The sequence below is a fragment of the Apis cerana genome, linkage group LG6 (assembly GCF_029169275.1).
Source record: "Apis cerana isolate GH-2021 linkage group LG6, AcerK_1.0, whole genome shotgun sequence".
Lineage (NCBI taxonomy): Eukaryota > Metazoa > Arthropoda > Insecta > Hymenoptera > Apidae > Apis > Apis cerana.
In genome coordinates, this window is record NC_083857.1 from 15,333,736 (window position 1) to 15,353,192 (window position 19,457).

Sequence of the window (19,457 nt, forward strand, 5' to 3'; positions counted from 1 at the left end):
GAGCTTTTTATGTGATTTTTTTAAATAATTATAATTTTTTCATATTTATAATTAACATTATAACGAAAAATTTTAATTTATCCTCAGCCGGTATAATGGATCGCTGAGTTTCGAGTGATATTTTCATTATAAAAACGTTTAAACATTTAAAATATCACTGTATAATAAATTGGAAACTATAATAAATATTTCAAAATCGTTTCAGATTTTTTTAAAATTCAAAACTTTAAAATAAAAAATCAGGTTAAAGAATGAAAGTGCCATTATGCAAATAGTTATGCTATTAAAAGATACATATTACCGACGGAAGATTAGTTTTTCTCAAATTTAATGAAAACAAATGTTCATTTCGATAAAATATTATTAATTAATAATATAACATATTTTATTATGTATATTTATTGAAATATATATACATATAAAATTGATAACTACTTAATAAAATCCAGAAAAAAAATTATCAATTTCGATAGTATACTTTGATCCACCATTTTTATTTGTTCATATAGACAAGTCAATTAAAAAAAAAAAAAAAGAAAAAAATGAAAAAAAGTCGAATAGTGAGAGAAACGATATTGCTTTTTTAATTGGACGGATTTCGATTGCGTGGATTTGCAGCCAAAAAAAAAAAAAAGAAAATAGTTCGCAATCACGCTCACCTAGTTTTAATAAATGTATCATTTTATAAAATTATTTGCATACTTGTTATATTTGCGATAGTTTTATTTTATGTTGTGAGAATTTTTTTTATTTTTTACCAATTTATTTTTTACAATTTAAAATTTCAACATCTTAAAGGTAATTAGAAATAATTTTTGATTTAATTTTTTATATACAGATTATTAATATATTCGTATACCTTGGAAAATTAATATGAAAAATTTTTTTTTATTAATTTATATTTATTATAAAAATTTTTGACAATAAAATATGAGAAATTTTTTTACAAATTTATTTTTTCTAATTTTAAAATTTAAAGCTTCATCTTAAAGTTATTAGCAATATAAATTAGCAATATTTTTTTAATATATAGGACGTTAATATATTTTTAATTCGATTTTAAAGATCAAAATGCAAAAATTGATACGAAAATACTTATTTATTAAGTTACAAATAATAGAATGAAATAGTTCTATCTTTATCGCATCGCTATCTCGTTCTATGTTCGTCTCGCTTCATCTAACGTGAACTTAAATCGTCTATAATTCAAGAAATAAATCTCAACTGACATTTTTGTATACCAACTTTTGTATTTGTTTTTATTTCTAGATTCGATTTTTTAAAAATGATTGAACATATTAACACTCTTTACAAGAATTTAAAAATTTAATTATTATTCAGAGAGATAAATATACTTTTGTTGATTCATCATTTATTATTATATTGATTTTGATTGATTTTATCTCGATGAAAATAAGTAACTGATTGATTCAATTTTGTATGGACGAGTTGAAATACACAGCCAACATTTTTATTTAATTGATAAAATGAATATATATTGAATTTGTAGGGAAAAGATTAAAACGATATTGAATCGTGCATTGAATGGATTTGAAAAGATTCTTCATCGAATGATTTTACTTTTAATAACTTTAAACAGTATAAGTTTAAGCCATAGTGTGGAATGAGATAATAAAAACAAATATAGGTCAAATTAAAAAAAAAAAAAAATACTAAAATTTTTAATCAATTGTTTTCATCAAATTTCTATAAAAAATTGAAATTTATTTTTAATTTTGTTCAATATTATAATCCTTTAAATATTGTCATAATTTTCATAATTAATTTTCCTTTTTACGTAATTTATATAATGTAATATATTATAAGTTAGGTTAGGTTAAGTTAGGTTAGGTTAACTGTATAGATTTTAAATTCAATTCAAATTGATAATGGCTTATTTATTACGTAAAATTTTAATAAATAGACCAATTCAAGAGTAAACGGGAAATTAAAAATGCAAATTTAGTAACTCGACGACATATTAAAGAGGAAAGCTCTTAGAGGATTAAAGTAATGCGCATTCTGCAACTTCTTAATTTGATTTTTTTTTTCGGGACATATTTTTTCTGATTTATAAATAACGTGAATTTTAACGGAGAATCTGCAAAACTTCGCGAAATTTAAAAACTGCTTACAAGATTATGATTTAGATTTGACATTTCAATTAACGTTTTCATTACACGAATGTAAAATTGCTTTTTTCTTTTTTTAAATAATTTTATTTTTTCATTTAAATAAATAAATAAATAAATATATATATATGTTGGAATTTTAATCAAAGTTTGTTCCAAATTATCATTAATTTTGAATCGATAATTGCATTTACATTTTTAAATACTATTTAAATATTATTAACTCTAAATTGTTATTAATAATGCGAAAGCTTGAAAAAGGTAAAAGAACTTTCGTATTGAAGGATTTGTTGATAAAAATTAAAATTAAAATTAAAATTATCAGAAAAGAAACTAATTTTTCTAATAATTGTCTTCTTTAAATGTTTAAAAAAAAAAGAAAAAAAAATACAATTTTTAAAAAGAAGTGACTGTATCTTTTTTAATAAATTTTTCTAAAGTAAAGTAAATAATAATTTTGAAAAGAAACTGACAATATCTTTCTCAATTAATTTTTTTTTCATATAAAAATACAATTTTTAAAAGAAATTGAATTTAAAAACTTCCCTTTACATTTATTACAAGTTTATTTTCTAAAATAATAATATAAATTTCAATAGGAATAAATTAAATTTTATAACTAAAAAATTCAATAATTTTTTTCAGTAAAAAGTTTCTTCACACACGTTTCTCTAACAAAATTCACTCCAAAACAATGCAATATTCATTTAAAGCCACGTTCTTACTCCAAAATAATCCGAATTAAATTTTAATAAAAAAAATTTTTTTTTAATTATTATTATTTTTTATTCCAAAATAAAAATATAATTTCCAAAACATCACATATATTTTCTTTGACATGAAAATTCATTTATAGCCAAGTTTCAAGTTTTATTCCAAAAGTACAAATATTTCCAAAAGAATTTAATAAAAACGTTTCCTCAACATTCCTTTAACGCAAAATGAATTCAATACTCATTTACAGCCACGTCGTCTTCGATTATTCCATCCGTCTTGAAGAACATAGACAATACGCTAATCCTCTACCGCATTATCAATATTGATTCAGCATACGGTTTGCTCGTTCAACTCTGAGAATACAGATTATGCCAGAGATATATTCTCCCCCTTGTAAACTCCACGAGTCTACTCTATTTCTGACGAAGTGTATCGGCGATGCTATACATCTTGGAAACGCGACAACTTTATACGTAAGGCGAATGTCAACCGATTTTCATTGGGACAGTGATATAGGCAAATGTATGGCGCAACACAATAACTGGACCAGAAAGATAATAAATCTCGCTCGTTTACCATTTTGCATAATTTTGTATATTCAAATATGCGTGTATCATTTACGTTGATGATAGATTCACTTTCTTAGTTTCTTCGTATATGAAATGTAATTTGATAAGTGAAAGCGACTGAAATTTTTGTTGTTAGTTTATTTATTTCAATTAAAAGTGTAAATTTAATATTAAGGAATAAAGATAATGAATATATAAATATTCTACTTTTTTTAAAGATTAATAAAATATTATATTTCATAATAATTTTTGTGGATTTGTTTTTTGTGATTTGATTATTTAGAGTTGCTACAATTAATATTAATGTATTAAAAATAATCAATTTTTTAAATAAATTTTGATTATTAATTTATTTATTTTGATTAAAAGTTTGATAAAAATATATATAGAAATAGGTAAAGATATCTATTTTTTAGATTTTTTTATGGATTTTAGAATTATTACAATTTTTTTAATATTATTGAAAAAGTTAATGAGACATGTAAAATTCTATTAGAAGATTTTGATTATTAATTTATTAATCCTATATTTAATTTGTTATATTTTAAAGAAGAAAAAAAATATGAGGTGAAGACTATTTAATCAGTTTCTATATTTGGAATTTCTATTTTTAGATATTTATAGATTATCATTAAATGATAAAACATTTTTATTTTTCTAAAGAAAATATCCATATAAAAATTGAATTTTTCATTAACAATTATATTTATTATTTCCTTATTTAAGTAAACTGATTGAATAATAAATGAATTACTAAAGTTTCAATTACTTGATTAAAATTTATGTATCTCATAAAAAAAAACAAAGTTTAAGTTTTTCCTTTAATATTAATTAAATTAAATTTTGAATAAAGTTTAAATAATTGTTTATTAAAATTTATTCATAATCATTATAATTGATCCTTCCTATAATCTTTCTTAATTAATTGTGGTTATGCTTTGAATATAATTATGCTTGAATAAATTATCGAAGTTTAACTTTATTCCTAACCTCAACTATTCAATTTCGCCCATCTATATCTACAGCAGCCAATGTGATGACACCAAACATCTATGTCGCATTCTCTTTCCCAAAATACTTCACAAAGTCCAACTATATTCGATTCCTTTCGACAACCTGTTTCCATTATCCCTTACATCCATCCTCCTCCTTAGAGAAACGACTTCCGAGCAATGTCGTGATCGAGGAACAGTGGCAAGGGCGAGCTTACAACTACACGACTACTAGAATTACACCGTAAATAATGAATCAGGACGATCGATAGCGATCCATCTGCACGAGCCGCCACGATTACTTATTTAACATCCGCCCCACATTGCTGATCCAGGTCAATCGGTCTCATCCTTTTGCGACACGATTAAGATCCTTACTTCTTATTTTCTGAGATACGAAATGAGACACGTTTAATGTTAATCCTGTTGAAAGATATAATTTTATCGTATTTATTTTGAATGTGTGTAATTTTGAAAATGAAATATCTTGTTTGATTTTAAACAATAATTTAATATTTCGAAAAAAATATATATCAATTGAAAATATTTGGATCTTGGAAATGTTTTATTATTTATTTTATCCTTGTATTTTTATATTTCTCGAAATGTTTATTATTAAATGAGACACTAATATTAATTTAATGAAACGTGTAATTTCATTTGTTTTTTTTATGTGTGACTTTGAAAATAAAATATTTGGATCTTGAAATATTGTCTTATTTAATCTATTTCGAATACAATATGAAGTATTATTTTCGTAAGATTACAATCCTTATTTATTTTTTAAATTATATTTAGTTCATAATTCAAGAAATTCAAAATTCATCGATTTATAACAATAAGATAGTATGAATTTTTTTGTATCGAGAAGAAAATTTTAAAATAATCAAATATATTGCGATAATATATTTGAAACCAATAATAAATTATCGTTATTCGTCTATGATGTAAAAATATCTGTAAAATCAATAGGATTGAAACAAGTCCAGATTTAAAATATTCATAATTTTTCAAAAGTACGTTGCTGGTAAGTTGACACTCGCAAAAAATATAGGGTCTAGCGAGATAAGCCAACTTACACAAACATATAGTCACACGTATTCCTATAATTGGCTGGACTCATCACATCTATTAACTACCACCAATAACATACGTCAGTATATATTATGTTTGGTGGGGCAAGTGGCTTACTGTCCGCAGTCTCCGAGTGTCAAGTTACCATGACACTATAAGTCTATTTATACTGTTCACTGTAATTAAACGCGAGACGATACAAACAACAACAAATTTAACCACTAATTTTCCAATCCACGAGTGAATATATTCCAGTGATTGCAATAACTGTGAAAATTTTCTTTGTTAATCAAGTTTCGTTAACGAAGCTTTCTGTCCTTCAAAGTTTCCAGAGTTTTTCAGCTATTAACGTGTATATATACATGAAAACTCGCGATAACGATAGTACATCGAAGAAACAATTTCATGGAAAACTAAGTAATAATTATTCGAGTTTTAGAAATTGACGAAGAATTTTTGAACAATTTCTATAAAATTAAGAATTCTACAAAGGAAGAATTCTCGAAATTGATAAAAGCATACGTGAATTTGTACGTATTCTTCGATTTGATTAATTTTCAAGTTTTTGGAATATTTTTTTCGAATATATAGCTATCTGAGATCGATAGAAAATTAATTTCGTTTACTGGCTGGCAATTTTGCATTTAGATTGCGGAACACGAAGTTTCTATTCTGTAGAAAATTGAATGCTTAAGAAGTAATTGTTTGCTTGGGAATTCAACGTTAAAAATACGTCTCTCTATTTTATTTACTACTTCATTTTCCAAATTATTATTTTTCCTTTAATATGAAAATAAATTTTGTTTCCAATAAAAATGACAAGACGATGATATTTTTAAACAATGTTTAATTAATCAATTAAATTTTAAAATTCGAAAACCTAACCTAAATTCTTAAACTTTAAAATCTCACGTAAGAATGTTTTCACACTTTTGGGTTACGAATAGTAATTAATAAATGATAGTATAATTGATAGATAGAGAATTTAAAGATTTCTAAATAGAACTATCTATTTTGATTGACAAACTTGCCTCTTTACTAGGATAATGTGATATAACTTATGTACCTAGTTATGTACTATACCTAGTTTAGGTAAACATGAATAATGGTTAAGAATAGAATAGGAATAAAAGCTAACCGGTATGAAGTTAGAATTTTAATTCGTTTCGATGAATGCGAAAGAAAATTAAAATTATTAATTTAAAAAAGGAATTATTATACTGCAGAGATAATTACACACATTTGACTTCTAATTTGTGCATTTATACAAAAATGTAAATATTGAAAAATGTGATGAAATAAACATAATTAAACTAAATTAATTGTTATAATGTTAAAAGTTTTTAATTTATAAATATTTATAAAAAATTTATTAATTCGCATTCTATTATTCGTTTAATTGATGAATTTTGTCAAAGCGAGAGATATAAAAAAAAAGAAGGTAATAAGTGAATTAATATTACAGTAAAACATTATAGTTTTTTTTTTTAAGAGAGAAACAGTAAACTTTGTTCATCGCAAGGAATGGAGTTTGTTAGCATTCCAAACTTCGTTAGGAATCGTAATTTGAAACGAGAAATGGAAGAAAGTGTCTGGAAAATTAATAAATTTGCATATTTGTCTAAATATTTGCGTTTGAAGTGGAAAATGCTAATTAAAGAAAAGGCAAGCTGAAAATTATTCCAACCAGAGTAAGATAAACTGAAGAATATTTTAACTTATACAATTAAAGAAAAAAAAAAGAAATATTTTATCAAAAAACATTTCATTTTTCTAATTTTATTGCATTTCACAGATATAAAATTTAATAAACAATTATTTTCTACTCACCTAGTAAAGACAAGGCACAGTAACGTAGCACTAAGGATCATAAGTTGCTGACTTAAAGCTGATTGAGATTTTTGCATAGCTCTGTGCAGATCGTTCTGAAAAAAAATGCAATAATTAATGAAATAAAAAACGAAGGATTTTTCGTAAGATATGTGTCAATTACTTACGAACATATTTTCCAAAGAATGTTTCGCCAACCAGCAATTTAAGAACACTGGAATGAACAGATTTCGCATTGGTGGATAAAGTAGCTGGAAACACAATTTAAAATATGTTATTATTGCAATATTTTAATTACAATATAATAATATATAAGTAGTGTAAAGTATTAATAGTCAGACGAGTAATCTACTATTTTTGAATTGCTAATATTAGTTACTAATTTATTCTATAAAAATATAAAAAATATAAAAAATAACTTGAATTATAACAATATAAATAATCTATATTACTTGCTTGATCATAACTAGCTTATTTCATTTTTCTGTCTAACCAATATACTTGGACAACTTATCCAGATTTTACTGTAAATTATTTATTTAATCATAATTAGATAAATAAAAATTTGTTTTAAAATATAATTGTAATTAGAAAAGTAATATAGAATCATGATTAGACAAATATGTACTTGCCATAATTTATTATTTTTGATTTGTTAAAGAATTAATATTAAATATTAAAACTTTATTCTATAAAAATATAAAAAATTATAACTTGGATTGATAATACAAATAAGTTTATACTACTTTTTTCATCATAGCTAGTTTATTTCACTTGTCTGACTGTAAGTACACTTGTACTACTTATCCAGTTGCTAAATCATATCAAACTACTTATCTAATCAAGTTTGTTCTAAAACAACAGACAAGTAGTATAGGCCGGAATCATGATTGGACAAATATAATGGATTTTGATTTGCCATAATTAGATAAGTAATCTATCTTTGATTTATCAAAGAATTAATATTAATTATTAATTTTATTATATTTTGTATATTTTGTAAGAATCTAAAGTGTTAGAACAACTTAAATTTATACTATTTATACTTAGACAAATTATCTATACTACGTCTGACTTATTCTTGAACATAACTAATATATTTATACTTTTTGTATATACTATTTGTCAGATCTGATCATAATTGATCTGTACTTTTCCAACTATGATTCTTGATTGACTTCAAAACATGAGTAGAAACTTCAGTGAATTATTTAGGTATTTTACGAGCTAATTGAAGTTTATAGGTTGTCGATTAAATGATCATAATCATGAATTATCATCATAATTATCTAAAGTGAAAGAATTAAACTAGGAATTTTTCCTATTGCTACAAATATTTTTTTTTTTTTTAAATAAAACTCGTTAGAAAATATAATTACGCTCATAAGTCACGAATAGCTTGTCATGTAGTTTGTGATGTAAATGCTGACCTAAAAGATGAAAAACTTATTCCACTTATTTCCATATAATTGTTAAGAATCCAATGCATATAAAATAATAAAAATTATTAACTTTTCGACTTAAATTAAATTAAATGAAATTTTCCATCTGTTAGATACCATGATATAAATATTTTACACTCGATTACATTTACAAGAAGCAACCAGTTGGGATTTATCGACCTGGTTGGTGACACAAAACTAATGAGTCTAAGCCAATTAAATTCCTCGTAGCACGATCCTCTGGTGCTATTCAATTCTATTCAAGCTCAAATCAGAATTAGTCCCAATAGAATATAGATCGATATTTGAAAATTTTATTAAATTTATGAAGCGAAACGAAATTAAAAATCTTTGTTTTAATTATTCAGCGAATAAAAAATTAAATAACTGTTAACCGAATATTCTTTTATCAAATTTTAATTTTAAATTATTTTTTAGATTTTTAAATTTAAAAAAATATTAAAGAAAAATTACAATTGATTCTATTCGCTTTAATCATTGATCATTATCACTAGTACTATTTGTCGACAAATCATTCATCTATTTATATCAATATTATTATCAATAAGTAATTTTAATTAATTTTTCAAATTATTATATTTATAAAATATTGTATTTCAATATCTATAATTCAATATTTCAATAATTCACATTTTATAATTTCAATATTTTATATATCCCTTGTCTTTAATCAAGAAACTACTATATAATCATTTTTAATCATTCAATTCGACACAGATAAAAAAAATAGAACACCTAAGTATGCCTATGTAAATCTAGATTATCTACATATGTATATTTACACTGCACATCCGATTGAGTCGATACAAAGCAACAAGTTCTTTACTCTCTCAGTCGGTATCTCGTTAATCATCATAATCGATCGTATATCGTTCCAAGTATAACGGAAGAAGGCTTTATTAGTACCTTTTCCTTTTGCGTGCCAAAAGAACGTGAAACGTTAGATTTTTATCGTTTGTTCATTGGAATAGAACTAAGAAAAAATCGCGATATAGAGACGACCGGAAGACATTTTCTTCTCCAAGTTTCTTATCAACCAGCGTCTTAATAAACCGTTTTATGGCTTTATGTACTCTCGAGCCAACGTTTGGAAAATATAATGGCCATATTGCTTATCCATGCTTGATATAACTTATAGGCATATCCTGCCTTTATACATGAAATATTGATGTTTTTTTATTTTATTGTTTTTTTTTTTTTACTTCATTGTAAATATTTTATATTTATTTTATATATTATTATTTATTTTATATATTGTATATTGAATAATTTAATTTATTAAATAAATAAAAAAATTACAAAAAGATAAATTACTCACCGTGATAGTGAATGGAATTGTGTTGACCAGCTCGAGGATGAAGTGGAAAGAGAGAAGCTGCTGCCAGACGTTTCCCTGTGGACATGACGAAGACAGCTCAAAAAACCCAGCGACAATTTAAAGAAAAATGCTGAGTGCAGTAAAAGAAGAAAACGTTCCACGAACAATATCAAAAACAGTCGTTCTGCATTTTCAATTTCCATCATCTAGATAGATTATATTTAATTTGTGTTTGTCAACGATTTCCAAAATGTTATCTTTAAATCAACAGGTGCCTGCTTAATTAAAAAAAGCAATTTAATACTCTCTTCCTCTTTTTCTCTTTTTCTGAAATAACGAATTAAATAAATGTCAATTAATAATCGCGCAAATTTTGTAATTGTTCGGTTTTCTGTAACAAAATCATTTCCAATAACGACGATTTAGAATTTGTAAATATTTCAGGATAATTAGCAAATTCAGAAATTAAAAAACATTTCAATGATTTAATTAGAAGAATTAATCATGGTAAAATTATTGTATAATTTTTGATTGATACAAAATTTGTAACTTATCATATTTATGTGACTTTTATTATTTTTTTAATTTTTTAATTTTATATTATTTTAGAAATTTTATATTAATTTCTTTTCATTTGCAAAGAGAACATTGTAACGTTATAGAATTTATTATAAAATTTGTAAAATTGTATTTTTGTGACAATTGTAAAAATATTTTAATTGAACTAAATATAAAATACAAAAATTTTGAAAAATATTTTATAGAAATTATTAGAACATATATGTACATCTATCAATGTGTATCTGCACGGTGGAACATCATCAACACCATCATATCTTACATAATTTCTAGTTATATGGTATTTAATAGAACTGAAACAAGATTTTAAGGTTATATATAGTTATAGAAAAATCTACTTTTCAAATGTTTATTTTTATAAAACAATTTAACAACAATATAAAATTTAATTTTCATTTAATTTTATTTAACAAAATAATTTATTTACAAAAATTCTATTTTTATATCATAATTTTTATTTAAAAATTCTATTTTGTATCATAATTATATAATAATTATATAATAAATTATTTTTCCAATAAAAAATTTATTTTCTCATTTGATCATTAAAATTTGTTTATGTCTAATAAATTGTTAAAAATGTAAAAAGATTTTTTAAAAACGTTCTTCGTTAGTAAATTTACCGCAATTGAAAAGAACAATAAAATCTCTTAATTTTTCTCTTTAAAATTTACTACTGCTTTAACTGCCGTAAAACTCTAAATTGGAACAATTTAATACAAAACTTTATCTGCACAAAGCATTACTGTAACACGTTGGATGGAAAACTCTCATGTAAAGCAAAGGGAATCTAAGTAAATAGTAGATAAGTGTGAAATATCGAACTAGATAGAATTTTTATTGCAGAGTAAATATGCGTTTCTAATCTTGCATTAAACCTATTCAATATTTAAATATAATTAAAAATTAATAGATACTATATCTATAAAAAAAAAGTTTACGATTTGCAAATATCATATTATTATTATTATTATATATAATATTCTTTGAATTCTAATAACTTTCATTCTTTAAAAAAGAAAAATATAAGAAAGAATTAAGAATGATTCTGTGTATCTTCAAATTCGTGACGAGGCAGAATTTTATAAATGTCTCTCGACTTCTCTTACAAGCAATATTAAAGTTTGAAGAAGTTTTATATGATAACCTCTTCGGAACGTTTATGTAATAAAGGCTCCCTTTTATATATTACGGAAACTAGAATTACACGATACAAAAATATATTATAATAATGGATGATAATTCTATTTTACACATAATCTGTGTTTTAATTTAATGACCGAGTTTGAAAATGAGACATATGAGACAATTAGTATTCTAATAGCTACACATTAATTAAAGCTCTGCGGTTTATAATTCAATGTATATATTTTACTAGTTATACTTATTAGAAAAACTTATACTCTTTTTCTTTATGTAAACTTGATTTTAAATTCAATATAGCATTGAAAAAAAATCGAAGAGAATTCTCAGTGGTAAATGGACAACAAAAAAATAGAAATAAAAAAAAAAGTTGTAAAACGATATAATGAAATCTAAAATTTATACTGATGACGATACTTATATTGTGGACCTAATCTAATTATTCGAATATGTTTCGTCTTTCCGAAAATTTAATAATATAATCAACTGTTACAGGACAAGAAATCCACGTGACATGTCACGTCACTCGCCATGGAATATAAAATTCTCATGACACATACGTTTACTTCAGCTACACAGGAATATGACATAATCGTACGCGTCAACCACCATAGAATAGAAAATTCTTATGACACATATCCATACACCTCAGCTGCCATATAATAAAAATCCACATGACAAACTCAACCGCTATAGAATAGAAAATTTCTATGATGCGTACATCATATCATTCGCCACAGAATAAGAAATTCTCATGATATGTATTCATTCGTCATAGAATAGGAAATCCACATGGCGCGATATGTTCGCATCATTTGCCTTGCAATAGGAAATTATACGTACGTTTTCTTATATTAAATTAAAAGTATAAAAAAAGTATAAAGTATAAAAAAATATAAAAGAATTCAAATTACAATTCAATATTTAATATTCATTTCGTCTATTGATAAATGATAATTGAAACAAATTAAAAATTTTCATTTTTTGAAGGTTATGTTTTTCAATTATTTTTACGCAATCTTCGACTTTTATTGGGAAAAAAGTTAGTTAGATTTATTAGCAATGAATTGAGGAATTTTTTTCATGAAAAATAAAAATTTGTTTTTTATGTATTCTATATATTCTATGTTAAGAATCATTCATTTATCATTGGAAATAATGGATACATTATTGAATAGTGATTTTGATAAATCTGGCTTCTTTCAGGTTTCGAATATTATTCTTTTGATAATTGTGTTTTGTGAAATGATGAAGAATTGGAAAATATTTAGGAATTAAGAACTTACTTAATTCAGTTTTAAATAATAGTTGATATTCATTGTTTTCTTTTTCTTGGGTTTGGTTTGTATATATGCTTGAAAGGAAATCTGTGAATAGGTCTATTTAAGTTTTTTATTTTTTATTTTCTTTTCTGAATAAATTTATTTCTTATTTTCTTTAGTCTTTAAAAGATGGTCTTATCAAATCTTGAAATAATAAATAAAATAGGTTAAAAAATGAAGATTATCATTTAAATTAATGCCAACATTGATTGACCTTTATAGAAATAGTCAATAATCAATTCCTGAAGAAAAATAGAGTTGAAAGATGAAGAGTATTATTTAGCAAACTGATAACAATACTATTGCTTTCAGAGAAATAGTCAATAGTCAATTTCTGAGAAATAATGGGAAACTAAAGATTAATATTTGACAAACTTGTTGTTGATGTTAACATTATTTGACCTTCATAGAAATAATCAATAATCATTTCCTGTAAAATAATAGAAAATAAAGATTAGTAAACTGATTAACTAATTAGCCTTCACACAAATAATCAATTCTTGAAAAAGAATAAGGATTGGAAAATTACTTAGTAAACTGACAGCACTATATAGAAATAGTAATTAATTTTTCAGAAATAATAAAATTGGAAATTAAAGATACTTGACAAAAAATAATAGTGCTAATATTATTTAACCTTCATAAATAATTAATAATCAATTTCTAGGAAATAGTATATTTATAAATTGAAGGTTGATACTTGGCTGATAATGTCAATACCAATTCCTTAAAAAAAAATAGAATTGCAAAGTAAATTAATAAATGATACCAATAATGACTCTCCAATAATCAATCTTAAGTTTGATTTTTATAATTTAATCTCAGTTTAATCTTTAATCAAACATTAAAACTCTTAACAGCAATTCTTATTAAAATAGTTGTTACCATTATTCCTACATCGTACTACATAATTATGCACATAAAGAATTTTTCTCTAATTAAAAAATACTATCAGATATAATGAGATTTTTATAAGGACAAAACAAAAGTTTTATAGCATCAGTACATGTGAATCAACAACGATCTCAATAGTTATGCTCCTGAAATTTCTTAGGGGCGCTACCAGTACGAACAATTCTTGATTATCACGCTTTATACGATATCAACATGGCATTATCGAGTCGGTCAGTTGTTACAACGTGACGAATCGGGTCGCCATGAATGTTCGATCAGCGGATGGCGTGCCACACGTTGGTCGAGATGCTATCAAAATCCTGCACGTGGAAAAGTAAAAGAGCTTTATATTAAAATTCGAACATGATGAGTAATAATTTCACGTGGCTTTAACGATGACGTTTTGCATGATAAAATTTCGAATTTATCGATTCTAATCAAAATTTTGTCTTGTTCATTGTTTTATAGCTTTGTACCAAATAAAAAAAAATATATATTTTATAATTATAAAATCTCTTGTAATGGCGAAAGATTTATTTTATTTTAATGTTTAAATGTAATATCTTTAAATATAATAATATGTTTACGAAATTCAAATTAGATAAAAAAATATTCGATTTCTTTTGCTTAAAAAAATTCTTTCAATCAGAAATGAGATTGGAATTTAAGGTGCACACGTATTCGAACTTTCATACGTTCTGTTTGTAGTAAGTCTTCCAAAGATTTGTCGGTTTACTTTTGAAGCGAAATGAGGAAAACTTTCGAATGAAAGTCGACGTGTTTCGTGACTGCCTGCAAAATTTTATAGTGCACCCTTGTAAAATTGCATTGGTTTTATATTTCGTGCCTAAACTTTCATATATATATATATATATATATATATATATATATGATTTTTATAACTTAAATTTGATAGGTTATGTGAAAATATCGCTTTCATGAGATTGTTTTTTTTTCTTCTTTTATTTACGATATAAGATTTCACAAATAAATTTATTTGATTGGTATATATTATTGAGTCGAAATTGCAGAACGACGAGTAATTGTAAATATATATATATATAAACAAAAACTGCAAAGCGTTTCATGCTGATATAAAAAATTTAGAAAATAAAAAAGAACAAATTTAAATGAATAGAAGAATAGAAAATTACATTATATTTTGTCACGTGTGTTATTTTTATTTAGATTTGAAAAAAATAAGAAAGATTTATCAAAAAATTTTACTATTATATCATTGGAAATAATACATAGAGACATACGTACATATAATGTGTTAATATATTGGAGAATCGATTCTAAAGAATCAAAGAAGATTCTCTAGAATCAAAAATTCAAGAGAATCAAAAAACACAAAAGTCAATATACAAATTGTAAGCGATTTAAATTTATAAAGCGAAATGCAGATATAATGGCACTGCAGAGGCAAAACTGATTTCGTTCTCTTTCTTTCTCGTTCGATCTAATGCAAACTTTCAATTGTTTAAATTAAACTACGAATATTTATGAATTTATACAAAATTTCCAATGTAATATACATTATTATATTCAGGCAAATAAAGCAAATCTCTATTAAAATTCTATTATTTTATAAAAATATTCATAAAAATTTGATTTTGTAAAAATCGCGGTCTGTCTATAATTTAATAAATAAACTTTAATCGACATTCTTTTATACACAATTTTTCTATTTATTTTTTTGCAAAATCAACAAATAATACATTAACACCATATATATATTATTATAATTCTAAATTTTATTATAACACAACATACATAATAATATACATCAACGTAAAAACTTTATAAACATTCAAACAATCTTTTTAACAAACTTAATTCTCTTCTCATAATTTTAACTTAACGGTTTTTATTGTAAGGAAAGCTTGCTTCAAATGACTCAGCTGAATTTTTCATATTACGCGTGTAAAATAAAAGCGAGTTTCTCGAGAATTTTTCATTCGTGTCAAAACATAATTTCTTTTCGGGTTTGCACTAAAAATCACTTTCCTGGAAAAACGTTTTCAGCCATCGAGCTTTGAGGAGAGCTCTTTTGCAAATTTTCACCCAGATGCGGTAAAAAAATTATAATCCTAAAAGTAGAGAGCGCTAGCCTCTCTGAAGCAAAAAGCTTCCCATCAGTCTAGCTAGCACCTATAACTTTTCGAATTTTTGTTACAATCAGTGGTTCTCAACTTGCGAGTCGATTCTAAAAAAAAGATTGTTGCCATTTTTATCTGATAATTTTTAACGTTTAATTATTTTAATTACATTTTTCATGCTCCGGATGAAAAATTCTCTCGTTCATTAATTCAAAAACAGTGCCGTTAAATTTGTTTAATAATTAATCATACTTTTCGAATTCAATTGATAACTTAGTTGATAAAGTTTTCTCTAGAGCTTTCTTCCGGTCATCCAGTTTTCGTCATCTTATTGAAAATTAATGTTGACCGACAATCGATATAATGCTCGTTTATTACGCCACCGGGTAGATTACCAATCGAGTGAGATAAAAAATGCATAATAAAAAAAAAAAAGAAAAAAAAAGAAAATAGAAAAATAGAATAATAAAATAATGTAGAAAATGAGTATTTTTAAATTTATTATATATTTTTTATTATTCTATTAAATTTTGAAAAAATTTGAAGAAAATTCTAAAATATTTATTTTAACAAGAAATTTTAGAAATAATTGTTAAACAAAACTTTTTTTTCAGAAAAAATTTAATAATATAATTTCATATCGGTTATATCAGCGATTCAAATTCCCTCTGGTGGATTTAAAAATTTTGTCTTAATTTATATACATGTGAGATCAAGTACCAAATTATTCGAATATTGTAAAATAGTAGTAGCTGAAAAAAGTTAGAAAACACTGGTCAACGTAGATCCAATTCCGAGCCTTCGACTTCCGTTTTATTTCATTTAATTCGTTAAGCCAGTGAATTGTTGGCGATTAGGCGAGAGCACACCGACGAATCATGCAGAAGCGAGAGATGAAAAGAGACACACACAGAGAGGGAAACGACGACGAGAGAAATGCACGTCGAGGGAGAAGGCAGACGTCATCATGCAAAATAACTCGCTGCTTTATTGTCGCACAGAAAAGTTTTGAGGAAAATGGGATCCATCGGCGAATATTTCGCAGGCAAATGTCATATTGCAGAGAAAATTTGGTTATTTTTTAAAAATTCTAAATATTCATTGGGTAAAATTTGTTAATTTATTAATATAGCTTGCTGTTGAAAAATTTTTTGAAAAATTTGTCTCGAGATAGTGTAAAATTAAATTAAATATTTGATGTTTGATATTAATATGTATTATTAAATTTTTTTTATTAGTAAATTTTGAGATAGATGTGGTTCCATTTTATAAAATTAAAAATATATAAATTTTATCGAATAACTTTTCGAATAGAATGTATTAAAAATTAAATAATAATAATTTTGATTTTCTAACTTATCCTTAATCTTAATTTTTCTTCTTTCTTCTGATTAATGATCTTTCTTAACCTAAAAGTTTATGATTCTTTGGCAAAATTATATTTTTTTAAAACTCGAATATTTATTATTTATTATTAAATTAATATTTAGAAAATTAACTTCCTTATTATAACACGCGAAATAAAGATCATCAAATAGAATTTCTTTCGTAAAATTATTATCAATTAACTTATGATTATATTAATTTTAAAACACCATAACTAAAATCACTAAAATTACACGTCCACTTTACCTCTCATTATCGAAATTTGTTCTCTACATTCATCTAAAATTCTCTATATTCCTTATCCAAATATTTAATTCCATTCTCGAATAATAACGTTAGAGTCAGTACACATGAGTTATTTTTTGCTGCACAATTATGCAAATATCTTCGTTATTTTCGAAAAATAAGGAAAAATATATCATCGGTCGGTAAAAAATCGGTCATAGCGAGTTTTAACTTAATCCATTGGTAACATATTCGTATTATATGTAATAATTATATTTATTTAAAATGTAACTATATAATATGTATAATGATATATATATTAATACAACTATTACATATTTATTATATTTTTTTTATTACATCATTATATTCTATTTTTTTATATTGTTTATTTATATAATTGTTGCTTAAAAATGTTTGCCATATTTATACACAATAATATTGCAATAAAGTTTAATTCATGCAAGTATCGTTACAAAACGCGCGAAATTTAAAATTCTGAATTTCTGTGCGACAATGGCGAAACGAGATATTTTCGAATAACAGTTATCGAATATCGCATACGAAACGATCTATAAACGAAAGGATGCGTACCTTGTAACCGAGATAAGCGAGTAGCAGCGCTTCCGTAAGAGACACTATCGCCAGGATCACCTGAACGACCCACAGTTCCAAAGGTCTTCTCACCCATAAGATCGCGTCCCAATTGATGGTTGGATGTTCTTGAAACTCTTCTTCCGTTAGATTCTGTGATACGAGGAACTCGGTCTTGTTGCCTGGTATGCAACCGTAACTGAAACAAAATAAAATAAAATAAAAATATCTTTTATTTTTAATTTTAATAAATTATCCTAATCTGTAGATATTAGATAGATTTATGATACAAAATAAAATTTGTATCAACATGATTAAAGAAATGGAATTTAATTTAATAAATAGAAATTTATCTTATTGTTAAAATATTATAACAAGTATTCTATTTTGAATATTTTATGCTTTTCGTCATATATATGTACATTTCATAATTTTTTATACTTTTAAATTTTATATAAATGAATAAACATTCACATTATAAATTACAATCGTGATAATTTAATTTTCTTTTAAAAACTAATAAGAAACAATCCTTTTTAATTGGAATATTCCAAACGATAATAACTTATAATAACTTATAAGTAATTTGATAAAAATTGATAAAATTCTGGAAATAAAAGTAAATTTTTTAAAAGCATATGCGCTATTATTTCAATTCTAGGTAGAATTTTTTTTGAAAGAATTTCTAGTGATAAAAGATGATAAAAGAACCCAATAATCACATATGAATTATATTGCTATGTATTAATATATATTATATTATATTATGTTATATATATTATATTATACTACTATATATATATTATACCAGATATTACTATATATATAAATTATAACTTTGAGAAATTGAAAATTGAAATTGAAAATTAAATATAAATGAAATAAATGAATTTATTTGATTGTATGCAAGATAGAACGACCGAATTTAATTTCACAAGATTTTTAACATAGTTAATATTGTTTAAAAATGATGAAAACGTGGAGAAATATTCCATGTTCTATTATATGATGAATCAAGATGTATATTTATTGGAAACAAAACATGGAAAATAAAGAAAATGAAATATTCTATTATTATTTGTTATAAATTGTTCATCATACTGCATAAAGAAAAATT

General features: G+C 24.2%; 1 protein-coding gene and 1 long non-coding RNA gene across 11 annotated transcripts in view; one reads left to right on the forward strand and one right to left on the reverse strand.

Annotated features, from left to right (window-relative positions):
- The window catches only part of LOC107999647 (potassium channel subfamily T member 2), a 190,869-nt gene that overhangs the window by 17,255 nt on the left and 154,157 nt on the right, over positions 1 to 19,457 (reverse strand). For 9 of the 10 annotated variants that reach the window (XM_017059614.3, XM_017059615.3, XM_017059606.3 and 6 more), the window contains 4 exons: positions 18,341 to 18,539; positions 10,096 to 10,170; positions 7,482 to 7,565; positions 7,315 to 7,409 (listed from right to left, as the gene is read on the reverse strand). In XM_017059614.3, the coding sequence (XP_016915103.1) occupies positions 7,315 to 7,409; positions 7,482 to 7,565; positions 10,096 to 10,170; positions 18,341 to 18,539 (453 nt within the window). The remainder of the gene's footprint in view (positions 1 to 7,314; positions 7,410 to 7,481; positions 7,566 to 10,095; positions 10,171 to 18,340; positions 18,540 to 19,457) is intronic. The other variant, XM_062076702.1, reaches the window with a different exon arrangement.
- On the forward strand, positions 5,724 to 7,419 carry LOC107999663 (uncharacterized). Its single transcript, XR_001766393.3, has 3 exons — positions 5,724 to 6,014; positions 6,977 to 7,175; positions 7,280 to 7,419. It is a non-coding gene; the product is annotated as an uncharacterized LOC107999663 (long non-coding RNA).